Below are 21,979 nucleotides of genomic sequence, written 5' to 3' on the forward strand. Positions count from 1 at the left end.
AGGTGAGGAGATTGATGACTTGGCTCCGGGATGGGACAACCTCAGCCGTCGCCTGGCGGTTCAGAACATTCGCTCAAGGATAAAGGAGAACGGAAGCTCCTGGGAAACACTGCCAGGAGGAGACACCCAATAGGTTTAGAGCTGCTTAAGGTGGGAGATTGCATGGTTGGATGCTTCCTTATTATATTATTATTATTGTTGTTGTTGTTATTTATTTATTTATACCCTGCCCATCTGGCTGGGTTTCCCCAGCCAATCTGGGCGGCTTCCAACAAAACACTAAAATACAACAACCTATTAAACGCTTCCCTAAACAGGGCTGCCTTCAGATGTCTTCTAAAAGTCTGGTAGTTGTTTTTCTCTTTGACATCTGATGGGAGGGCGTTCTACAGGGCGGGTGCCACCACCGAGAAGGCCCTCTGCCTGGTTCCCTGTAACTTGGCTTCTCACAGGGAGGGAACCGCCAGAAGGCCCTTGGCGCTGGACCTCAGTGTCCGGGCAGAGCGATGGCGGTGGAGACGCTCCTTCAGGTCTACTGGGCCGAGGCCGTTTAGGGCTTTAAAGGTCAGCACCAATAGTTTGAATTGTGCTTGGAAACGTACTATTATTATTATTATTAGCCCAGTCCAAATCTGGTTGAAAGGTATAGGAAGTAATAAATGGGTAACAGACCAGGCAAAAAATGAATTGGTTCAGTAGGTTGCAGGACAGTGCAAGAAAATAAATAAAAGAAGAAACCCTAATAAAGGAAAGCAGGAGAGGCCCGGAATCTGTCCATCAACAGCATGCTGTTAATCAGAAGACTGGTGGTTTGCACCTATTCAGGGCACGATTATTGCAATGCAGGGGGTTGGACTAGATGACCCCTGGGGTTACTTCCAAGCCTACAATTTTATGAGTCTAAGCATCTAGGCAGCACATTGAGCAGGTACGAAACTCACCTGGTCACTGTCTCCCTCCGTATGGGGAGGTGCATTGCATTTCTGCTTAAATCATTGCAATCAGTTGGGTCTCTGGCTGTTTTCGGACTACAACTCCCATCATCCCTAGCAAGTCCAGCACTCAAGGATGATGGGAACTGTAGTCCAATTGCAGACCCAAGTTTGGGAAACCCTGGTCAAATGTTAAGGAGAAGCCTCTCTCGCTTCTGCCAGAGACACCTAGCAGTGTCTACCTGCGCGCATGTCAATTGTGGGTCAGGATGGGGGTTCAGCCACTTTGGGGGGGGGGAGGGGTTATGGTGGATGACACAATTTTTATCAGGGATAAAGCAGGCAGGGAGACAAGATGTAATGGCGATTTATGGTCCACGGCGCATGTGCCCATGCAGAAAAATCACACTGGGATGAGGGGGGATGCTTGCCACACACAATGACCTTCCATGCCAATGTCCTTTCACATGTGCCAGTTCTGTTACTCGCCTCCCCACTCCCATCCCTCAAATATTGGATTTTTATAGTGGTGTAATGCTTGTTTTTTCAGAGACAATTGTGTTCATGAGCCTATGGACAAAACGGTGCAGAGCCACTGGGAAGACTTTCTGGGTGGTGGAGAAAAATGTGTGTGTGTGAAAAATATCTCTCTCTCTCTCTCTCTCTCTCTCTCTCTCTCTCTCTCCTACACCCTTGACAGACCACACTGCATTGCAGGGCGTTCAGCTAGATGACCTCCTGGGGTCACCACAACTCTACCATTCTATGATTCTACAGGATAAAAGCAGCAACGGGGGCAGAGACATCCCGCTAAACATGGACCATCACCAGCTCCTTGTTTTAAGTGTTCAGAGTAGAAAAGGCAGCATGTAAGACTTAAAACCATAAAGGATGGACCATCAAGAAGGCTGATCGCCGAAGAATGGATGCTTTTGAATTCTGGTGCTGGAGGAGACTCTTGAGAATCCCATGGACTGCAAGAAGATCAAACCTCTCCATTCCGAAGGAAATCAGCCCTGAGTGCTCACTGGAAGGACAGATCCTGAAGCTGAGGCTCCCATACTTTGGCCACCTCATGAGAAGAGAAGACTCCCTGGAAAAGACCCTGATGTTGGGAAAGATGGAGGGCACAAGGAGAAGGGGACGACAGAGGATGAGATGGTTGGATAGTGTTCTCGAAGCTACCAGCATGAGTTTGACCCAACTGCGGGAGGCGGTGGAAGACAGGAGTGACTGGTGTGCTCTTGTCCAGGGGGTCACGAAGAGTTGGACATGACTAAACGACTAAACAACAACAGCAACAACCAAGACTTAAAATAGGGCAGTCTCAAATACTGCCCTGGGTTCCAAACTGTTTAGGGAAGCTTTTAATGTTTGATGCATTACGGTATTTTAATATTTTGTTGGAAGCCGCCCAGAGTGGCTGGGGAAGTCCAGCCAGATGGGCGGGGTATAAATAATAAATTGGAAATTGGAAGAAAGGGATTTGTAGAAATAAATGGGCATCTCCAACCCCATCGTCCAGCCCGGTCACTGAGGTCCAGCTCTGTTGGTTCCCTCACTGTGAGAAGCAAAGTTACAGGGAACCAGGCAGAGGGCCTTCTCGGTGGTGGCACCCGCCCTGTGGAATGCCCTCCCATCAGATGTTAAGGAGATAAACAATCACATGACTTTTTACAGACATCTGAAGGGAGCACGGTTTGGGGAAGCTTAAAATATTTGATATTTTGGTGTGTTTCCTTTATACTTCGTTGGAAGTCACGCATACTGGCTAGGGCAACTGAGTCAGATGAGCCGGGTACAAGAATATATATTTATTTATTTATTTATTTATTTATTTATTTATTTATTTATTTATAGTATTAGTGATACTGCCAAGTCCTCCCACTTGAAAAATCTGGCTGCTTCTCAGGCCACATCTTGTTGCTAAGGCCCCGATCCTGTGCAGCTCTTCCGGCTCAAAAACCCCTCACTTGCATTTGGGTTTTTTTAAGGAAGAAAAGAAAGGCTTTCTCTTGAGTAATGCAGCAAGGAAAGCTCACCTCCACCCGGAGAGGCTTCTTCTTAGCTGGAAACTACTCTCGTAGCATCCTTTCCTGTGGCCTAAGTCAGTTTTCTAACTACAGTGGTGCCCCGCAAGACGAATGCCTCGCAAGACGGAAAACTCGCTAGACGAAAGAGTTTTCCGTTTTGGAGGCGCTTCGCAAAACGAATTTCCTATGGGCTTGCTTTGCAAGACGAAAATGTCTTGCGAGTTCCTGCGGGTTTTTTTCCCTTCCCCCCCTTTTTCTAAGCCGCTAAGCCGCTTATCCGCTAAGCTGCTAAAAGCCGCTAAACCGCCAATAGCGCTAATCCGCTGTCAATGGGCTTGCTTCGCAAAACGAAAAAACCGCTAGACGAAGAGACTCGCGGAACGGATTCTTTTCGTCTTGCGAGGCACCACTGTATAAGCTCCAGGTTCTCTTTGCAGGAAATGCTAGGAGTCCCCCCCGCCCCCCCGGAAGAAGCCCAAATGGTTTTTACAGCAAACCGGAGTAGGCTTGCAAACAGCTGATTAGGAGGTACAGAACAAATCCTGTGCAAACTCTCCAACTTGCAACTGGCCTTCCCTATCTGCAAAAGCATTTGTTTGTTTTTAGAATTTCTGCCTTAAGACAAAACACTTTTGAATGTGGCAGTCCACAACTGCATTGATTCAAAAAACAGCAACAAAAAAACCCCAGTAAACCAGGAAAAAATATGTTTGGGGAAAGGGTAATGCCCTGAGATGGCAGCATGAAGGAGTTGGTCTGGGGAGGGCTGTGATATGGCTGGTTTAAGTTTGTGCTAAAATGGGGTGGAGAAACGACAATTGCACGCTGAACGACACGCTGGAAGGGGCTCCCTGGTGAAATGGGGCAAAGCTTCACCAGGAAATTGGACGGAATTGGGAGGGGGAAAATTATCAGGTGAGGAAGACTGCTCTAAACTTCCGGTTACATGAACTATGCAAAAGTTTGTCTCTCATAAAAGGGAAAGAAGCCCTTGTGCCCAACTCAATGAATACTCGATGGAAGAAGAGTTCTCAACAAGCCAGTGGAGTGAAACAGGCAAAGAACAGGTCTTGGGGGTTTTAAATCTGAAAATGAAGCATTTTGTGGCTCCCTCTGTACCACTTATTGGTAAGTTTCAGGCTTTGGGGATAAGCTGTCGGCAATGTTTAGATGAGGCACTTTTGTTTCTTGACTTGTTCTCCTGAGAGAAAGGAAGAGGGGGAAGTCCTCAGGAAATCTGGGGCTAAAAGAACTCCAACCCGCCATGTCAGCATGGATCCCTCAATTCAGTTGGGGAGGAAAAACCTGAATCTTGCAATTTAGATGCATTAGGGTGGGGGGGGGGGGAAGCAGCTATTTTCCCATTTTGGATAATTTACTGTATTTTCCCTATAATGGGAAACAATTCCCCTGGAAACTCAAGGTTCCCCATATCTAGGCTGCTATAACATTTCTGGTCACTTTTGTTTAGGAAAGTTTTTAATGTTTGATGTTTTATCACTTTATAATTATTATTATTATTATTCTGTTGGGAGCCGTCCAGAGTGGCTGGGGAAACTCAGCCAGATGGGCGAGATATGTATGTATGTATGTACGTACATACAGTGGTACCTCGGGTTACAAACACCTCGGGTTACAAATACTTCGGGTTACAGACTCCGCTAACCCGGAAGTAGTACCTTGGGTTAAGAACTTTACGTCAGGCAGCCCTGTTCAGGGAAGTTTTTAATCTGTGATATTTTAGTGTATTTCTGGTTTTTATGGAAGCCGCCCAGAGTGGCTGGGGAAACCCAGCCAGATGGGCGGGGTACAAATAATAAATTATTATTATTATTATTATTATTACGTCAGGATGAGAACAGAAATCGCGCGCCAGTGGTGCGGTGGCAGCGGGAGGCCTCATTAGCTAAAGTGGTACCTCAGGTTGAGAATGGTTTCAGGCTAAGAACAGACCTCTGGAACAAATTAAGTTCGTAACCAGAGGTACCACTGTATGTATGCATGTAAAGGTAAAGGTAAAGGTAAAGGGACCCCTGACCATTAGGTCCAGTCGCGGACGACTCTGGGGTTGTGGCGCTCATCTCGCTTTATTGGCCGAGGGAGCTGGCGTACAGCTTCTGGGTCATGTGGACAGCATGACTAAGCCGCTTCTGGCGAACCAGAGCAGTGCACGTAAACGCCGTTTACCTTCCCGCTGGAGCGGTACCTATTTATCTACTTGCATTTTGACGTGGTTTCGAATTGCTAGGTTGGCAGGAGCAGGGACCGAGCAACGGGAGCTCACCCCGTCGCGGGGATTCGAACCGCTGACTTTCTGATCGGCAAGTCCTAGGCTCTGTGGTTTAACTCACAGCGCCACCCGCGTTCCATGTATGTACGTACGCATAAATAAATAATTCCTATGCACGCTGAAGCTTTACTTTAAACTTTTTTTTTATCTTGTGAACTGTCCTGAGACCTTCAGATGAAGGGTAATACATAAATTTAATTCATTAAGGTCTTGGAACTTGCTCCACTTTGAAAAAAAATAAGCGGAGGAGACTCTTGGGGATGCTGGGCTGTGTGTATGTGTACCAACCACCCTGTGTCCCCTTTCTGGCCTTGTGTGGAGTAGCTGGAGACTGTGCACGGCCCTGGTTTGAGCATGGGCAGAGCGTCAAAGGACATTGGTCGTGGGCTGCGGGATGGGGAGCGCTGCACATGGGAATGTATGACACTGGAACATGGAAATCCAGGAACGGAAGGCAGGGGGTGTGCATGCTGCGGGGGATGTCGCGGCAGTTCGATTAAGCATGCTCCTTTCACCCAGTTCCTCCACCCCATCACCCCACCGATTATCCCTTCCTACATGGGTTCCCCCTGTAATCGAAAGTGCTCTCCCCCTACCCCTACCAATGGTGCAGTGCTCTCCGTTCCAGCCCGGGCTGCATTCGCACTTGCCGTCCCGGCACGTCCCGTGCTCGTTGCAACGCGGGTGGCACGATCGCTGGTCGCAGGCGGCGCCCATCCAGCCTTCCTCGCAGCGGCAGGTGCCCCCGACGCAGATGCCGTGCCCTCCGCAGTCCGCAGCGCAAATCTCTGTGGAAGAGAAGAAAGGGGTGGAGGCCCAGGGTGGTGGGCAGAGGGGAAGGGGAGGGTCGGTGAAAGGGGGAAAAGGGAGAGAAAGTCAGAATTTTAGTGTTCAAGTGGGCGAGGTGGAAGAAAGCAAGGAAGAAGACACACTCTGCTACCTTGCCGGTGGGGGAGGAGAAAGGAATTCCTGCAGCTCCTAATGGCATTCCTTTCCGACAAGAAGAATCTAATAAGCATATTACAAAACAGAGGAGATGGACATGAATCTGGCGAGGGCCGTAGCCAAATGAATCTCCTGTTTACTTTTGAGTGCTATCATGGCTCCCATGGAGTTTGAATGAAGCAGGGCAAATCCAGAAGAAGTGTTTGTAGCAGAGGAGGACACAGCAAAGGAACAAAAGCAGCTTTTTAATTAAAAAACTGCTTAAGTGTGAAAGCAACGAGCCCCTGAGTCGCCCGAAAATAAAGTTAAGTGTCCCAGGCAAAGTCTATTTATTTGCGGCTTGTTAGCCCTTCGGTTACGAGGCCAGGAGCCTACGAAAGCCTCACGTTTTTTGAAATATACTCGGAGTTGAGAGTGGATTTCATGCTCTTTATTCAGCTCAGAGTAGTGAGGAATATAAGTTCCCCCGAAATGTCTGCTTATATACATTATTTACACAATGAGCCCCACATGATTGGCTAATTCTGGGATTCTCCTGTAGGCCAATCAGGTTGAGAATTCACTTCCACCCAGAGTTGGATTGGGTGGCTCCTGCGGACCAATCAGACTGCTGTATTCTGGATCCTATTGTTCTAGGACCAATCAGACTGCTGCATTCTGAATCCTATTGTTCTAGGACCAATCAGACTGCTGCATTCTGAATCCTATTCAACTCAGTACATAACATTTTTGTTCTCAGATGTTGCTAACCTTCGCAAAGGAGGTTTCATTGAAACATGGCGGAAAATGTAGCTCAAGGAATCTGCTGGGCAAGGAATTTGGTCCCTGCCCCAGTTTCTGAGGTACCCACAACCCCAAGCGCTACGATTAATAAAAATACGCTGTGGCCTTGAGATTCACTTCATCCAGGCCTTTCGCTGCAAGATGTGGACTGGTACCTAGAAAGCTCTCCTTTTGTGCATCTTGCTACATTAAATGTAGGGCTAACCCCCAGAGAGTAGCTGGGGAAGAAGAGGGGTCTGGCGTTATACAAGACATTTGCTTCAGGTCACTGCCTGCAGGAGGGGGGGCGAAATAGTGCCCAGTTTCTCTCAGCCTGTGCTAACGTTACACCTGGCTGAAACTCAGCCTTATATAACCATCCCTTGAAATATAATAGGCGGAGGCAGCAGCAATAACAATAAATTAGAGCAGCAACACAGAAAAGCAGAAGGTCCCAGGATCAGTTCCTGCAGGCATCTCTGAGTGGGGCTGGGAGATAGTCCCTGCCTAAAACCCTGGAGAGCTGCTGTAAGTCAGTGTAGACACTACTGGGAACTGCAGTTCACCCCTATAGGGAGCTACAAGTCCCAGGAACCCGAACGAACTGCAGTTTGTCCCATAAGCCTACAAAGCTGCCTTGCACAGCATCGGCCCATTGTTCTGTGGAGCATAGCCGTCAAGCGTCCCTTATTTGGCGGGAAAGTCCCTTATCCCAGTGCTGTGTCCTGCTGCTGTCCCTTATTGATGATGTCCCTTAAATTTCCCGGGTTTCAAAGGAAGCAGCTCCTCTCCCTCCCTCCCTCTCTGCCGGCCAGGGAGGAGGGAGGCTCCAACTGTGTTGCTTGGCTGCGTCGCTCACCCAATAAGGAGTCTAAGAACGACTGGGGGGTGGAGCTTGCATGCCTTGTGCTGATCTTTTTTTTTTTTTAAATAATTTTTATTAATTTTACAACATAAACAAAAAACAAACAAACATAACACGACTTCCCCATACCTCCCCTTCACTGCATCCTTGTTTTAAAATTTTTTAGCAATCCTTCATCCATTTTTATATTTAATTCTCTTTAAAATTTTCTTAGGCTTAAATTTTTACAGCTGTAATTCTTTATATCAGATCCCTCGACATCTTAACATTCCGAAATTTTACAACAATTTTTAAGATAGATTTTAAATTTTTTCCAGTCTTCTTCCACTGTCTCTCTCCTCTGGTCACGAATTCTGCCGGTCATCTCTGCCAGTCCCATAAATTCAGTCACCTTGGTCTGCCATTCTTCCAGAGTAGGTAGTTCTTTAGTCTTCCAATACTTTGCCAAAAGAATTCTTGCTACTATTGTTGCGTACATAAAAAATGTTCTATCTTTCTTTGGAACCATTTGGCCTACCATGCCCAAGAGAAAAGCCTCCGGTTTCTTTACAAATGTCCACTTAAGGATTTTCTTAATTTCATTATAGATCATTTCCCAGTAGGCCTTAATCTTTGGGCAGGTCCACCAAAGATGATAAAAAGTTCCTTCGCATTCATTACACTTCCAACAGTTGTTATTGGGCAAATGATATATCTTTGCAAGCTTGACTGGGGTCATGTACCATCTATAGATCATTTTCATTATATTCTCTTTTAAGGCACTACATGCCGTAAATTTAATACCTGTGGTCCATAACTGCTCCCAGTCAGCAAACATAATATCATGACCTAAGTCTTGTGCCCATTTGATCATAGCTGATTTGACCGTTTCATCCTGTGTGTTCCATTTTAGCAGCAGATTGTACATTCTAGACAGATTCTTAGTATTGGGTTCTAACAATTCTGTTTCTAGCTTTGACCTCTCCTTCTGGAATCCTAGTTTCCTGTCCTGCTTAAAGGTCTCATTAATCTGGTAATAATGTAACCAGTCTCGGACTTTAGGTTTTAATTTCTCAAAACTCTGTAGTTTCAACTTTTCACCGTCATATTCTATAATTTCACTATATTTTGGCCAATCTGAATCCATGTTCAGTCTTTTTACCGCCTTAGCTTCCATTGGTGACAACCACCTGGGGGTTTTACTCTCTAACAAATCTTTATATCGGTTCCATACATTATACAGTGCTTTCCTGACAATATGGTTTTTAAAGTTTCTATGAACCTTTACCTTGTCATACCATAAGTATGCATGCCAACCAAAGTTGTTATCGTAGCCTTCCAGATCCAAAATATCTGTATTCTCAAGAAGTAGCCATTGTTTCAGCCAGCAAAAAGCTGCTGCTTCATAGTAAAGTCTTAAGTCCGGCAGGGCGAAGCCCCCTCTATCCTTTGCATCAGTCAAAATCTTAAATTTTATTCTGGGTTTTTTGCCCTGCCAGACAAATTTAGATATATCTTTCTGCCACTTCTTGAAACAGTCCATCTTGTCTAAAATTTGCAATGTCTGGAACAAAAATAACAATCTCGGCAATACATTCATCTTGATAACAGCAATTCGGCCTAACAAGGAAAGTCTCAGCCTAGACCATATATCAAAATCTTTCTTCACTTCCAACCAACATTTCTCATAATTATCTTTGAATAAGTTCACATTCTTAGATGTTAAATTCACCCCCAGATATTTTACTCTTTTTGCAATTTCCAAACCGGTTTCTCTTTGGAAACTATCTTTTCCCCCCATCGTTAGATTTTTTTCCAACACCTTTGTCTTATGCTTATTTAATTTGAAACCTGCTACTTGACCAAATATTTCAATTAATTCCAAAACTCTTTTTGTACTGGCTTCTGGCTGTTGCAATGTCAAAACTAGGTCATCTGCAAATGCTCTTAACTTATAATGTTTAGTTCCGACCTGTCGTGTCCCTTTCTCAATTGGGATCTCGTCCATGACCATACCATTTACAATTAGTTTAGCCTTTTGCTCAGAATATATTGCACCTATACCATTTTCAAAATTTTGGCCTATCCCCATCCCTTGGAGATTCCTCTTCATAAAACTCCAGCAAATATTGTCAAAGGCTTTCTCTGCATCCACAAAAATCAACACAGCTTTTCTATTTATGTCAGTTTCCAGAAGTTCCAAAATGTCTATAATGTTCCTCACATTATCTGACATTTGTCTACCTGGTAGAAAGCCTGTTTGGTCCCTGTGAATCTCCTCTAACAAAACTTTCTTAAATCTTTTTGGGGAATGCCTTGTGCTGATCAAATCGGCTGCGTTGCCTGGGGACTCGCCTTTGCTCAGTGCTTCCCAGCAGAGAGGTGACGTGGTTTTCCTTGAGGCTTGAGGCTTCGTTTGGCTGCTGGCTGGGCTTTCTGCCTTTGGCTCGGAGGGGCTCAGAAGTTGAACATACCTGTGCCCGGAAAATCCCTTATTTTGGCTGCTGATCCCTTATTTTCGAGGCTGCTGGTCCCTTATTTTCAAATCTGTAAGTTGACAGCTATGCTGTGGAGCCATTGCTATGTAAACACAGAGGTTCCCCAGCCAAGCTACACATCACTTGGGAAGACAGGCCAACTAATACCAGTGTACTGGAAGAGGCAAAGATCACCAGTGTCGAAGCAATGATTCTCCAACACCAACCTTGTTGGACTGGTCATGTTGTGCTGATGCCTGATGATCGTCTTCCAAAGCAACTACTCTATTCCAAACTTAAAAACGGAAAGCGTAATGCTGGTGGTCAACAAAAGAGGTTTCAAGACTCTCTCAAGACAAATCTAAAAAAAGGTAGTATAAACACCAACAATTGGGAAACACTGGCCTGCGAGCGCTCCAGTTGGAGAACAGCCTTTACCAAAGGTGTCATGGGCTTTGAAGGCACTCAAACTCAGGACGCAAGGGAGAAACATGCTTAGAGGAAGGCACGCTTGGCAAATCCACACAGTGATCAACTCCTGCCCGGGAACCAATGTCCCCACTGTGGAAGGACATAGGGATCCAGAATTGGCCTCCACAGTCACTTGCGGACTCATTGTTAAAACTGTATTTATGGAAGGCAATCTTACTCGGCTACGAGGGATCGCCAAATAATAATAATAATAATAATAATAATAATAATAATATGCACGTGAATGGGAACTGCTCAAGGTTTATTCAGGTGGGGGCATTCTGCTAACCTGTGGGCGCTCGCCATAAGGCAGCGTGCGCTGAGAGGTTTTGCCAGTCTAGAGGAGAGAATTTAACAGGTTGCTTAAAGCCTGCGTAAAAGGAAGAAGACAAAATACATCGTATGGCAATTAACACACATGGCTATCTTCCTTGGGGGCTGTTTTCCAGAACGAGCCCGCTTGTGGTTAGCGGGATAAACTTCCCGATGACTCTGCCTCTTATTCTTGGCAACTTGGTGAAATTGAAGGGGAAAATCCTCGAAAGATTTCCTTCCTGTTCCTTAAGAGAACATATTTACCAAATTTGGAGAGGCTTTACAAGAGATATTTTTCAGGAAGGAAGGCTGACGGCTGTCTGGCATCCTCCCCTCTACAGAAAGCATAAGCCATCCCTAAGCCAGACTGATTGCGTTTTGCCCTTTGTGGTCTAGACCAGTGTTTCCCAACAGCCTCCAGCTGTTTTTGGACTACAATTCCCATCATCCCTTGCCACTGGTCTTGCTAGTCAAGGATGATGGGAGTTGTAGTTCAAAAACAGCTGGAGGCCCAAGGTTGGGAAACACTGGTCTAGACAACTAAGAAAGAAATGTTGTGTTTTTTTGTTTCGTTTCTCAAGTTACATTTTTGAAACCTGCCTTTTCAGATCATCTTGCATTTTATACTTGAGAGAGATGCTCCCTGGTGGGCTCGGAAGGATATAGACCCTCATTCCAGCAGACACAGCCAAGGCCAGGGGAAGTTAAAAAAAATAACCATCCTGGATTGAGGGCAGAGGTGGGACAGGGCGGTGGGGGGGGGGAGATTTACCCCTACCCCAAACTCCTTTCCGCTCAGTCACTTGACCTAGCAACCCAGCTGAAGGCTAAAGGTAAAGGGACCACTAACAGTTAGGTCCAGTCGCAGATGACTCTGGGGTTGCGGCGCTCATCTCGCTTTACTGGCCGAGGGAGCTGGTGTACAGCTTCCGGGTCATATGGCCAGCATGACTAAGCCGCTTCTGGCGAACCAGAGCAGCTCATGGAAACGCCGTTTACCTTCCCGCCAAAGCAGTACCTATTTATCTACTTGAACTTTGACGTGCTTTCGAAATACTAGGTTGGCGGGAGCAGGGACTGAGCAATGGGAGCTCACCCTGTCACCACTAACTTTAGAAACCACTAATTTAGACTGTAACTTAAATGGCGAAGGGACCCTTCTTTTTTTATTTGTTCGATGCTGCAAAGCAACTTGTACAAGGATAAGGCTGTCTCATTCTACATCATGCCCAATTTTTATGGGATGACAATGAATTACGACATCGCTGTTTGGTCCAAACTGCCCAGCTGCGGTCTCTGGTCCCCCTGCTGCCCTCAACAGAGAGATATCTGAGTCATATGTGCAGCCTAAATTAAAAAGAATAGTAATAAAATATGGGTGTTTTTTTGCAGGTGCAATGAAAAACGAGATTATACAAAACCTGAGACTCGGAAGCAAATGAGAAGAAAGCTGAGGAGGAAAAAGGAGGCTTTAAATACTCTGATTACAGCACCGCAAGCCTGTGAGGGCAGCTGCGTTACGCCGACTCTGCCTTTCAGAACAGATCTAACAGACTCTCCGCGGGCATCAAAGCCTTTTCCCCAATAACAAATATTTTCACACCAAATGTTTCCCTCCACCCCTCCCCGCAAAAAAACTTGATGGTTAAATATTTCCTTTCATCTATAATCTCTTTTCACCGTTTGTGAGAAGAGCTCAGGCTGCTCCCTGCGCCATCGTGAGGTGCTCAGTGCGCTCCCGCTGTTTTTGCCTTGCACACCGATTCATTCGCCCTGTTGCTCAGAAAGTCATGTGTAGGAGGGGGCCTGAGACAGTTTTTAAGGCCGCAGAGCTCTCCTCCTTAAGACTTTCAGGGTGAATTTTGACTTTGGAGTTGCCTACAGGTCCCTCTTCAGACAGGGAGAGCTAAAATGTTAAGGGAAATTGCTATGTCTGCAGAAGGCATAACAGGGGTCAGCAAGCTTTTTCAGCAGGGGGCCAGTCCACTGTCCCTCAGACCTTGTGGGGGGGCGGACTATATATATATATATATATATATATATATATATATATATATATATATATATATATCTATGCAGGTTTTGGTGTCCTCGGGTGTCTTCCCGTGTAAAAGTTGGGGTGTCTAGGCGACGTTTCGACGAGGTCTCACTCGTCATCTTCAGGCTGGTGCTTTCGGCTTCTTGTTACTGGCTCTGTTCCAGTAACAAGAAGCCGAAAGCACCAGCCTGAAGATGACGAGTGAGACCTCGTCGAAACGTCGCCTAGACACCCCAACTTTTACACGGGAAGACACCCGAGGACACCAAAACCTGCATTCCTGTACCCGTGAAAATCTACGAAAGCAAATATATATATATATATATATATAAAATGAACGAATTCCTATGCCCCACAAATAACCCAGAGATGCATTTTAAATAAAAGCACACATTCTACTCATGTAAAAACAACAGGCAGGCCCCACAAATAACCCAGAGAGGCATTTTAAATAAAAGGACACATTCTACTCATGTAAAAACAGGCCAGATTGAGAAGGCGATTGGGCCTGATCCGCTCCCCAGGCCTTAGTTTGCCTACCCATGGCATAGAAGACACTCTCTCTTTCTGCTCATGTTACAAGTACAGGCACACACACACACACACACACACACACACAGAGAGAGAGAGAGAGAGTTGTTGCTGTACAGAAACCAAGCTTCTCCCATGTGACTTTACTGCTGCAATTATTTTATTTTATTTATTTATTGCACATCAAGGACCTGAGGGTGGCAACACAAGAACAGGGCCTTCTCTGTGGTGGCTCCCTGTTTGTGGAATGCTCTCCCCGGGGAGGCATGCCTGGCACATTATACACCTTTAGGCACCGGGTGAAAACCTTCCTCTTCAACCGGGCCTTTGGCTAATTAACATCTTATGCCCCTTTTAAATGTGTCTGTGGGAGGGGGTTTATCGGGTCTCCCCTCCTCATTTTTATTATGAGATTTTTTCTTTTTATCTTGTGTTTTATGCTGTGAACCTTCCAGAGGTTCCTTCCTATGAAGGAACGGCGGCATACGAATTTAATAAATAAATTAGCAAACGGGAAGGTGATAAGATGAAGCAAACAACCTGGGTCCCAGCGAAGCTCATCTGTTGACGGCCAAGATTTTAAAGCACGTTGCTAGTATCAGATACTAAGCTCACAATTTAGCGGCCTGGAGATGAAGAACCTGGAAAGGGCAGGATTTCATCCACATGCAATTCTTCAACTGATATAAAGAGTGTGTTTTCCCGTTTGTAGCAAGAGAGTGCTCAGAATGAGCTGTGCGCAGTTTTCTGCGCCACCGGAGGAGAGAGAGGGCATGTTTTGCCGGTGCTTCCCGCAAAACACTGCAAAACTTACTAAATAAAAATAGCAACGCCTGGCTTGAGAGTGCACTTCTTGTCCGTTGGAAGCAATCCCTCTTGGCTGAAGAAAATCTGCTCCCACAAAGTAATTAATTGTTCCTGGCTTGAGACGGGCCAGTTTTCTAGGGGAGGGAGAGGAGATTAGCTCATGAAACATGTGAGCGGGGTTAAGATGCTTGCTGTTTGCTTCCTGGCCAAACCTCTGATCCCAGAAAATGTCCTGTTCCTTCTTTCCCAGCATAACAAAAGCCCAACACCCAGGGGTGCGTTCTCAGGACTTGCTGGAAATGGGAGAATTTGCAAAGGTGCAGCAATTGTGTAACACAGACCTTCCTCAACTGCTGCTCTCCAGAAGTCTTAGGCTACAAGTTCCATCATCTGTGGCCATTAGCCATGATGGCTGGGGCTGACGGACACTATAGAATCCAAGATTTGAAAGGGAACACAGGAATCTCGTTCTGTAGTATAAAACTGCAGATGGTGACAGCAGTCACGAAATTAAAAGAGGCCTGTTCCTTGGGAGAAAGGCGATGGCAAACCTAGACAGCATCTTAAAAAGCAGAGACATCACCTTGCCAACAAAGGTCCGTATAGTTAAAGCCATGGTTTTCCCACTAGTGATGTATGGAAGTGAGAGCTGGACCATAAAGAAGGCTGATCACCAAAGAATTGATGCTTTTGAATTCTGGTGCTGGAGGAGACTCTTGAGAGTCCCATGGACTGCAAGAAGATCAAACCTATCCATTCTGAAGGAAATCAACCCTGAGTGCTCATTGGAAGGACAGATCGTGAAGCTGAGGCTCCAATACTTTGGCCACCTCATGAGAAGAGAAGACTCCCTGGAAAAGACCCTGATGCTGGGAAAGATGGAGGGCACAAGGAGAAGGGGACGACAGAGGACGAGATGGTTGAACACTGTTCTTGAAGCTACAAACATGAGTCTGACCAAACTGTGGGAGGCAGTGGAAGATAGGAGTGCCTGGAGTGCTCTGGTCCATGGGGTCATGAACAGTCGGACACAACTAAATGACTAAACAACAACAAGTAAAAAATATCTGGAGCGAACCAGGTTGGTCTAACACTACAGAGGAAAGACAATTCTCACAAGTCTCAACAATGCAACTCCGGAAAAAGATTCCATTGAGCACATGGATTGATAATATGGACAGATTAGCTACATACAAATGAATTGCATGTCAACGCAAATTAAGAATGGATAAATATGAAGAAATCTGGAACGAATATTTAAGCGATAAGGCGGATAGTGGTGGGAAATAGGGGGAGGAAAGAGAGGTGGGAAAATATTGTTAAAAAGGTGTAGTCATAGGTATATCAGTGTACAGTGGTACCTCTGGTTACATACGCTTCAGGTTACATACACTTCAGGTTACAGACTCCACTAACCCAGAAATAGTACCTCGGGTTAAGAACTTTGCTTCAGGATGAGAACAGAAATCGTGCTCCGGCGGCAGCGGAACCCCATTAGCTAAAGTGGTGCTTCAGGTTAAGAAAAGTTTCAGGTTAAGAACGGACCTCCAGAACAAATTAAGTACTTAACCCGAGGTACCGCTGTATTCAAATCTGAATTGTCAAATTGTGTTATTAGTGTTATTATGGTTTTTGTTGTGTATGTCTTTTGCAGTTGTTGTTTGTATTGAAAAAATGATTAAAAAAATTAAAAAAACAAACAAAAAAACCCCAATGGAACTCTGGAGATACTATAGGCTTGTGGTTAGCTACTTGCCAGGTCGCCTAGGGTGAATTCAAGCGGCTCCCAGGCGAGCAGACGGCCATTTCCAGTTCCCCTTCCAGAAGAGTCTGCTCATTCTTGAAAAACAAACCTCACTGACCATGCTTGGTTTAGGGCTGAGTGCTCCTACGGGTAACCTCAAAAGTGGGGGAAGGCCCTCATTCATTCTTTTGTTGCAGTCTATGTCCAATGGGACATGGGTGGCACTGTGGGTTAAACCACAGAGCCTAGGGCTTGCCAATCAGAAGGTCGGCGGTTCGAATCCCCGCGACGGGGTGAGCTCCCATTGCTCGATCCCTGCTCCTGCCAACCTGGCAGTTCGAAAGCACATCAAGGTGCAAGTAGATAAATAGGTACCACTCCGGCGGGAAGGTAAACGGTGTTTCCATGTGCTGCTCTGGTTCGCCAGAAGCGGCTTAGTCATGCTGGCCACATGACCCAGAAGCTGTACCCTGGCTCCCTCGGGCCAGTAAAGCGAGATGAGCGCCACAACCCCAGAGTCGTCCGCGACTAGGGGTCAGGGGTCCCTTTACCTTTACCTATGTCCAATTCAAAGTGGAGTAAGGAGGGATAAGTAATGACACTAGCATCCACCTCACTTTTCAAACACCTACCCACCCACCCACACGCTTTTTTTCTATTAAGAGAAAGATCATACATTTGTCACCCAAAAAAATCTTCCACTCGTGGCGCTTACTGGTTTGCAAGATGGCTGTTGGAAAGGGGGGGGGGGGTAGAGACTACATTTGTATGCAAGGGAAACAAAAAGAGAGATAGCCGCTTCTGTTACCCATGCTAAATCCTTTAATAAATGTGGATTTAATGCTAAGATAGAAGATCAGGTAAAAATTGCCCAGAGCTGCTTAAAAACTGGAACCGTTCCACTGACCTTCAAAACGTTATTAGAAAATTTAATAATTACAAATTGTCTTAAGTTGGATTTTCTGGTTTCAAGTGAGCTTAATTAAGCAGCAGCACCTCACCCCACTGGTACTCTCGGTTTTTTATCAGAATTGGAAGGGTGTGATTTTCCTACTGTGTTGCAATTAAAGCAAGCAAGCAAACAAACAAACAAACACCTTCCCTGATAGGCTGCTCACTGTCAGTTCTCACGCTGTAGCTCAAGGATGAACTCGTGTGACGCCACAACGTCAGTCATTTGGGCTACATAAGGACAGCAAAGCCACAATAAATTATCCCTTATCTAAGAATGATCCCTGGGTGATGAATCAGTTCCTCTCTTTTAGGCGCCACTTGGGTTATTTCCGAAATTTTTAAACAAACGAGTGGCGGTGGGGAACCTGTGAAAATTTGGACGCCAACGGTTGCTGATAACACTCTGTTCCTCCATGATGTTATTCCCCACCCCCCCAAAAAACAGCTCCATGTTGGCCTTATGAAACACCTTGGCACCTAAACAGGGAGGGGGGTCTGTCATGGTAACCCCCGCCGCCTGCTGCCGCCGCCCGCTCTTACCAACGCTGCGCAGCTGCCCACTTCTGGGTCGGAGGAGCACCAGAAATAGTTTGTGTGCATGCACAAGTGTTGTGCGCATGTATAAGCAAGATTTCCAGTACACATCCAGGTTGGAGGAGGCCTGTGCACAGAAGCTATTTCCGGTGCTGCTCCTACCCAGAAGTGCGCCGGAAATAGCGTGTGAACACGTGTATGGGCATGCGCTCCCCCAACCACTGGCCCATCGCGTGATCAGCGCTGGAAACACCCCTGCCCTAAGCCCCTTCCACTTTGGGGTTTCCTGTGCCCAGTAAGGACCAAAAACTAATGGAGAAAAACTAATGGAGGAGGTTGCTGGACTGGTCTGCAAGTTTCTTTGTGTGACAATGAGCTTAGCTGGCCGCTTAGAATCATGGAATCATAGAATTGTAGAGTTGGAAGAGACCCCAGATGTCACCTAGTGCCACCCCCTGCAATGCAGGAATCTCAGCTAAAGCACCCATCAGATGTGTCCAACAGCAACCCAAAATAAAGAGTTAGGTTGCAAGAGCTGCAACCAAAAGATGGTGACCTAATGGGTGGTCCACAGCAGTGACCGGAGGAGGAATGGCCGCTGGGAGGAGCTCAGACAGAAGGAACGCCCTGGTGAATCTGCAGAAGCACAACCGGACGCCTTCCTCTGCCCCAGCTGCAACAGAACATGTCTCTCCCCTATAGCAACAGTGCAGAACAAAAAGACTGGGATCTATTGGCAGATTTCCGAGTGGAACGCAAGCAGCAAGCGTAGAAACAGCAAGGATTTCTGGCTATTGAACGCAATGAAAAAAGGCTTTTCTCCACGTGCTAAATTAGGATTAAAAGAAGAGTTTTGGGAGTGCAGGAAAAGACCAGGAGCAGATTTCTGTTTTGTGTGGAAGGCGCGCGCGAATTCTGTTCTGGCACTGAAACCATATTCCTGGGCTCCTTAACTTTAACTGAGGTTGCCAGTCCTCAAAGACCACCATTTCCAGGTAGTAAAGAGCAGAGACCCTATAAGCTTAAATCCTGACATTCCATTCTTTAAAGGTCTCCAGAGATGAGGGAGCTACAATTATGCCTTCCAACCCACAACAACAACAACAACAACAACAACAACAACAGCTTACCATTAAAAAAAGAAGCCGTTAACTGTAATTCCTGAAGAAAATGAGAGGCAACTACAATTTGAGGACTGGTTTAATACAGCAGACTACCCTCTTCCATTATTTCTGCGTATAACCCCTCTCCCCGCCCCGCTCCCACCTCAGTCCCACGGAAAACAACTCCCTCCAGGGGTCGCATAGCAAAACATAACCTTTCCCCTTTCTGCATTTGTAGAATTCACCTCAAGTCACTTTTTGTCAGGCAGCTCAGTATTACATGGCTCCACGACTCCATCCCTCACAGAGCTGTTTTCCATGTTCAGAAAGTTATTATTGTTTCATGCCTGGTGGCAAGAAATCTCTGCCAAGGTGGTTTGTAAACACCCATTTGTTACCCAGACCTCTCAAGTCTATCTCAGCCTCAGCTCCGAAAGATGGATTTGCACGTGGCTGCGCTCCTGAGACAGGCATAGCTCCCCCACCCCACCTCGCCCGGCCCAAAATGAATAGTTTGCATGAACTATGGGCCTATATGTACACTGAGGAGCAAGGAGAGTTATGGGTGCAGGTGATTAGAGACTACTGCAGCTAAGCGGTATATTGTTGGTATCCGTCTTGTCTCCAGAGACAATGGAGTGCGCCTCTGGGGGTGAGGGTCGAAAGGCTGTGTTAGCAGCACCAAAGTGACCTCCCTGGGGTGCAAGCCTGGGGAGTGCAATTTATTATTATTATTATTATTATTATTATTATTATTATTATTATTAAAAATTATTTATACCCCACCCTCCCCAGCCAAGACCGGGCTCAGGGCTAACAAACAAAAATAAAAACAAGTTGATTGAAATACAACATCAAAACAATTAAAACATTAAAATGCAGCCTCATGACAGGAGGAGAAAGGAAAAAAGAAAGGGGGGGAGGGAATCAAATTGACTCTAAGACAAGGGCCAGGCAGAACAACTCTGTCTTACAGGCCCTGCGGAAAGAAATCAGATCCCGCAGGGCCCTGGTCTCATGAGACAGAGCGTTCCACCAGGCTGGGGCCAGTGTTGAAAAGGCCCTGGCTCTGGTTGAGGCTAAGCTGACTTTCTTAGGGCCCGGGACCTCTAGGGTGTTGCTATTTATGGACCTTAAGGTCCTCCGTGGGGCATACCGGGAGAGGCGGTCCCGTAGGTATGAGGGTCCTAGGCCGTGAAGGGCTATAAAGGTCAAAACCAGCACCTTGAACCTGACCCTGTACTCCACCGGGAGCCAGTGCAGCTGGAAAAGCACTGGGTGAATATGCTCCCATGGCAGGGACCCCGTGAGGAGCCTCGCTGCAGCATTCTGCACCCGCTGGAGTGAATTGAAGTCCTGGGCTGCCCAGAAGACAAGACCCCTCTCTCAGCCTCGCTGACGTGGTCCAAAGGAAAGCAGGGCAATATGTCCGGCACCATCTTGGCTCCAGGAGTCACCAGAAGGAGAAGTACAAGGCTCTATGTGGGGCTACCTTTGAAGGTGACCCGGAAACTACAGCTAATCCAGAATGCAGCAGCTAGACTGCTGACTGGCAGCGGCCGCCGAGTCCATATAACACCGGTCTTGAAAGACCTACATTGGCTCCCAGTACGTTTCCAAGCACAATTCAAAGTGTTGGTGCTGGCCTAGAAAGCCCTAAACGGCCTCGGCCCAGTATACCTGAAGGAGCGTCTCCACCCTCATCGTTCAGCCCGGACACTGAGGTCCAGCTCCAAGGGCCTTCTGGCAGTTCCCTCCCTATGAGAAGCAGAGGTTACAGGGAACCAGGCAGAGGGCCTTCTTGGTAGTGGTGCCCTGCCTGTGGAATGCCCTCCCATCAGATGTCAAAGAGATAAACAACTACCTGACATTTAGAAGACATTTGAAGGCAGCCCTGTTCAAGGGAAGTTTCTAATGTGTGACATTTTCATGTATTTTTAATATTTGTTGGAAGCCCCCAGAGTGGCTGGGGAAACCCAGCCAGAAGGGCGGTGTACAAATAAATTATTATTATTATTATTATTATTATTATTATTATTATTATTATTATTATTTCCAAACATCTTAAGGACTCTGGATTCACCTCCTTAGCCTTTTCTTCTCCTCAAGATATCCCACAAGGCAACAGAGGTTTAGGACCAGAGTTTTGCCTCTCCTTGATGGGCAACCTTCCCAGGTGGACGAGCCCCATCTGCCCCTCACATCCCTCTACAGCAGCGGTTCTCAACCTGTGGGTCTTCAGACGTTTTTGGACTACAACTCCCATCATTCCTGATCTCTGGCCTTGCTAGCTAGGGGTGATGGGAGTTGTAGTTCAACAACATCTGGGGAACCACAGGTTGAGAAAGGCTGCTTTACGGCATGTGCAGAAACTGCCTTCTTGACCATTGGACCCACTTTTGGTCTCATACGCTCAGTCCATCAGAGCCTGTCTTCGCATGCAGGGAAAATCCCTAACTCACCAAGGGTCTGAGCCCCACTGGCTACCTTCACCTGGTTTAGCCGGCCAGTCAGAGCCGTATCTCAGAGTATGGCTGCTGTCACAGGCTGGCAGCTTCTAGGAGCCACAGGTGAGAAAGGAGGACCGACAGTGGGCAATGTCACGGGTAAAAATTGGCCGCTGTTTCTTTTATGCTAAAATAACTAAGTCAGCCTGAGTCAGCGGCCTACAATGACTCATGCAGCCTTTCAGCAAATAGTACCTGTATATATAGAGTGGAGGAGGAGTTGGAGTTTGGATTTGATATCCTGCTTTATCACTACCCTAAAGAGTCTCAAAGCGGCTAACATTCTCCTTTCCCTTCCTCCCCCACAACAAACACTCTGCAAGGTGAGTGGGGCTGAGAGACTTCAGAGAAGCGTGACTAGCCCAAGGTCACCCAGCAGCTGCATGTGGAGGAGCGGGGAAGCGAACCCGGTTCACCAGATTACGAGTCTACCGCTCTTAACCACTACACCACACTGGCTCTCACTGAGTGGTCAATGTTAGTGTTGGGTTGCTTGGATGGTAGAAAGCTGGTTGAATTTGCTCTGTGTAAAAGCTGTTGGTCGTGGATGGAGAAGAAGACTTTTTAAGAATAAAAGCAGCATTCTCCAAAGTACCCTTTCTTAAGGACTCTTTGTGCCAACTAAGGTCTGAGGACTAGGCAAAGGAGTAAAAAGGAGGTCAGAACCTTTTGCCCCCTAAACATTTGACAGC

At 46.5% G+C, this 21,979-nt stretch overlaps 1 protein-coding gene across 10 annotated transcripts in view; it reads right to left on the reverse strand.

The window, feature by feature from the left end:
* Positions 1 to 21,979, reverse strand: part of TENM4 (teneurin transmembrane protein 4) — a 659,336-nt gene that overhangs the window by 116,613 nt on the left and 520,744 nt on the right. For all 10 annotated transcript variants that reach the window (XM_081859991.1, XM_081859990.1, XM_081859998.1 and 7 more), the window contains one exon: positions 5,858 to 6,043. In XM_081859991.1, coding sequence (XP_081716117.1) covers positions 5,858 to 6,043 — 186 coding nt within the window. The remainder of the gene's footprint in view (positions 1 to 5,857; positions 6,044 to 21,979) is intronic.

Source organism: Podarcis erhardii, assembly GCF_964252035.2.
Source record: "Podarcis erhardii genome assembly, chromosome: 4".
Lineage (NCBI taxonomy): Eukaryota > Metazoa > Chordata > Lepidosauria > Squamata > Lacertidae > Podarcis > Podarcis erhardii.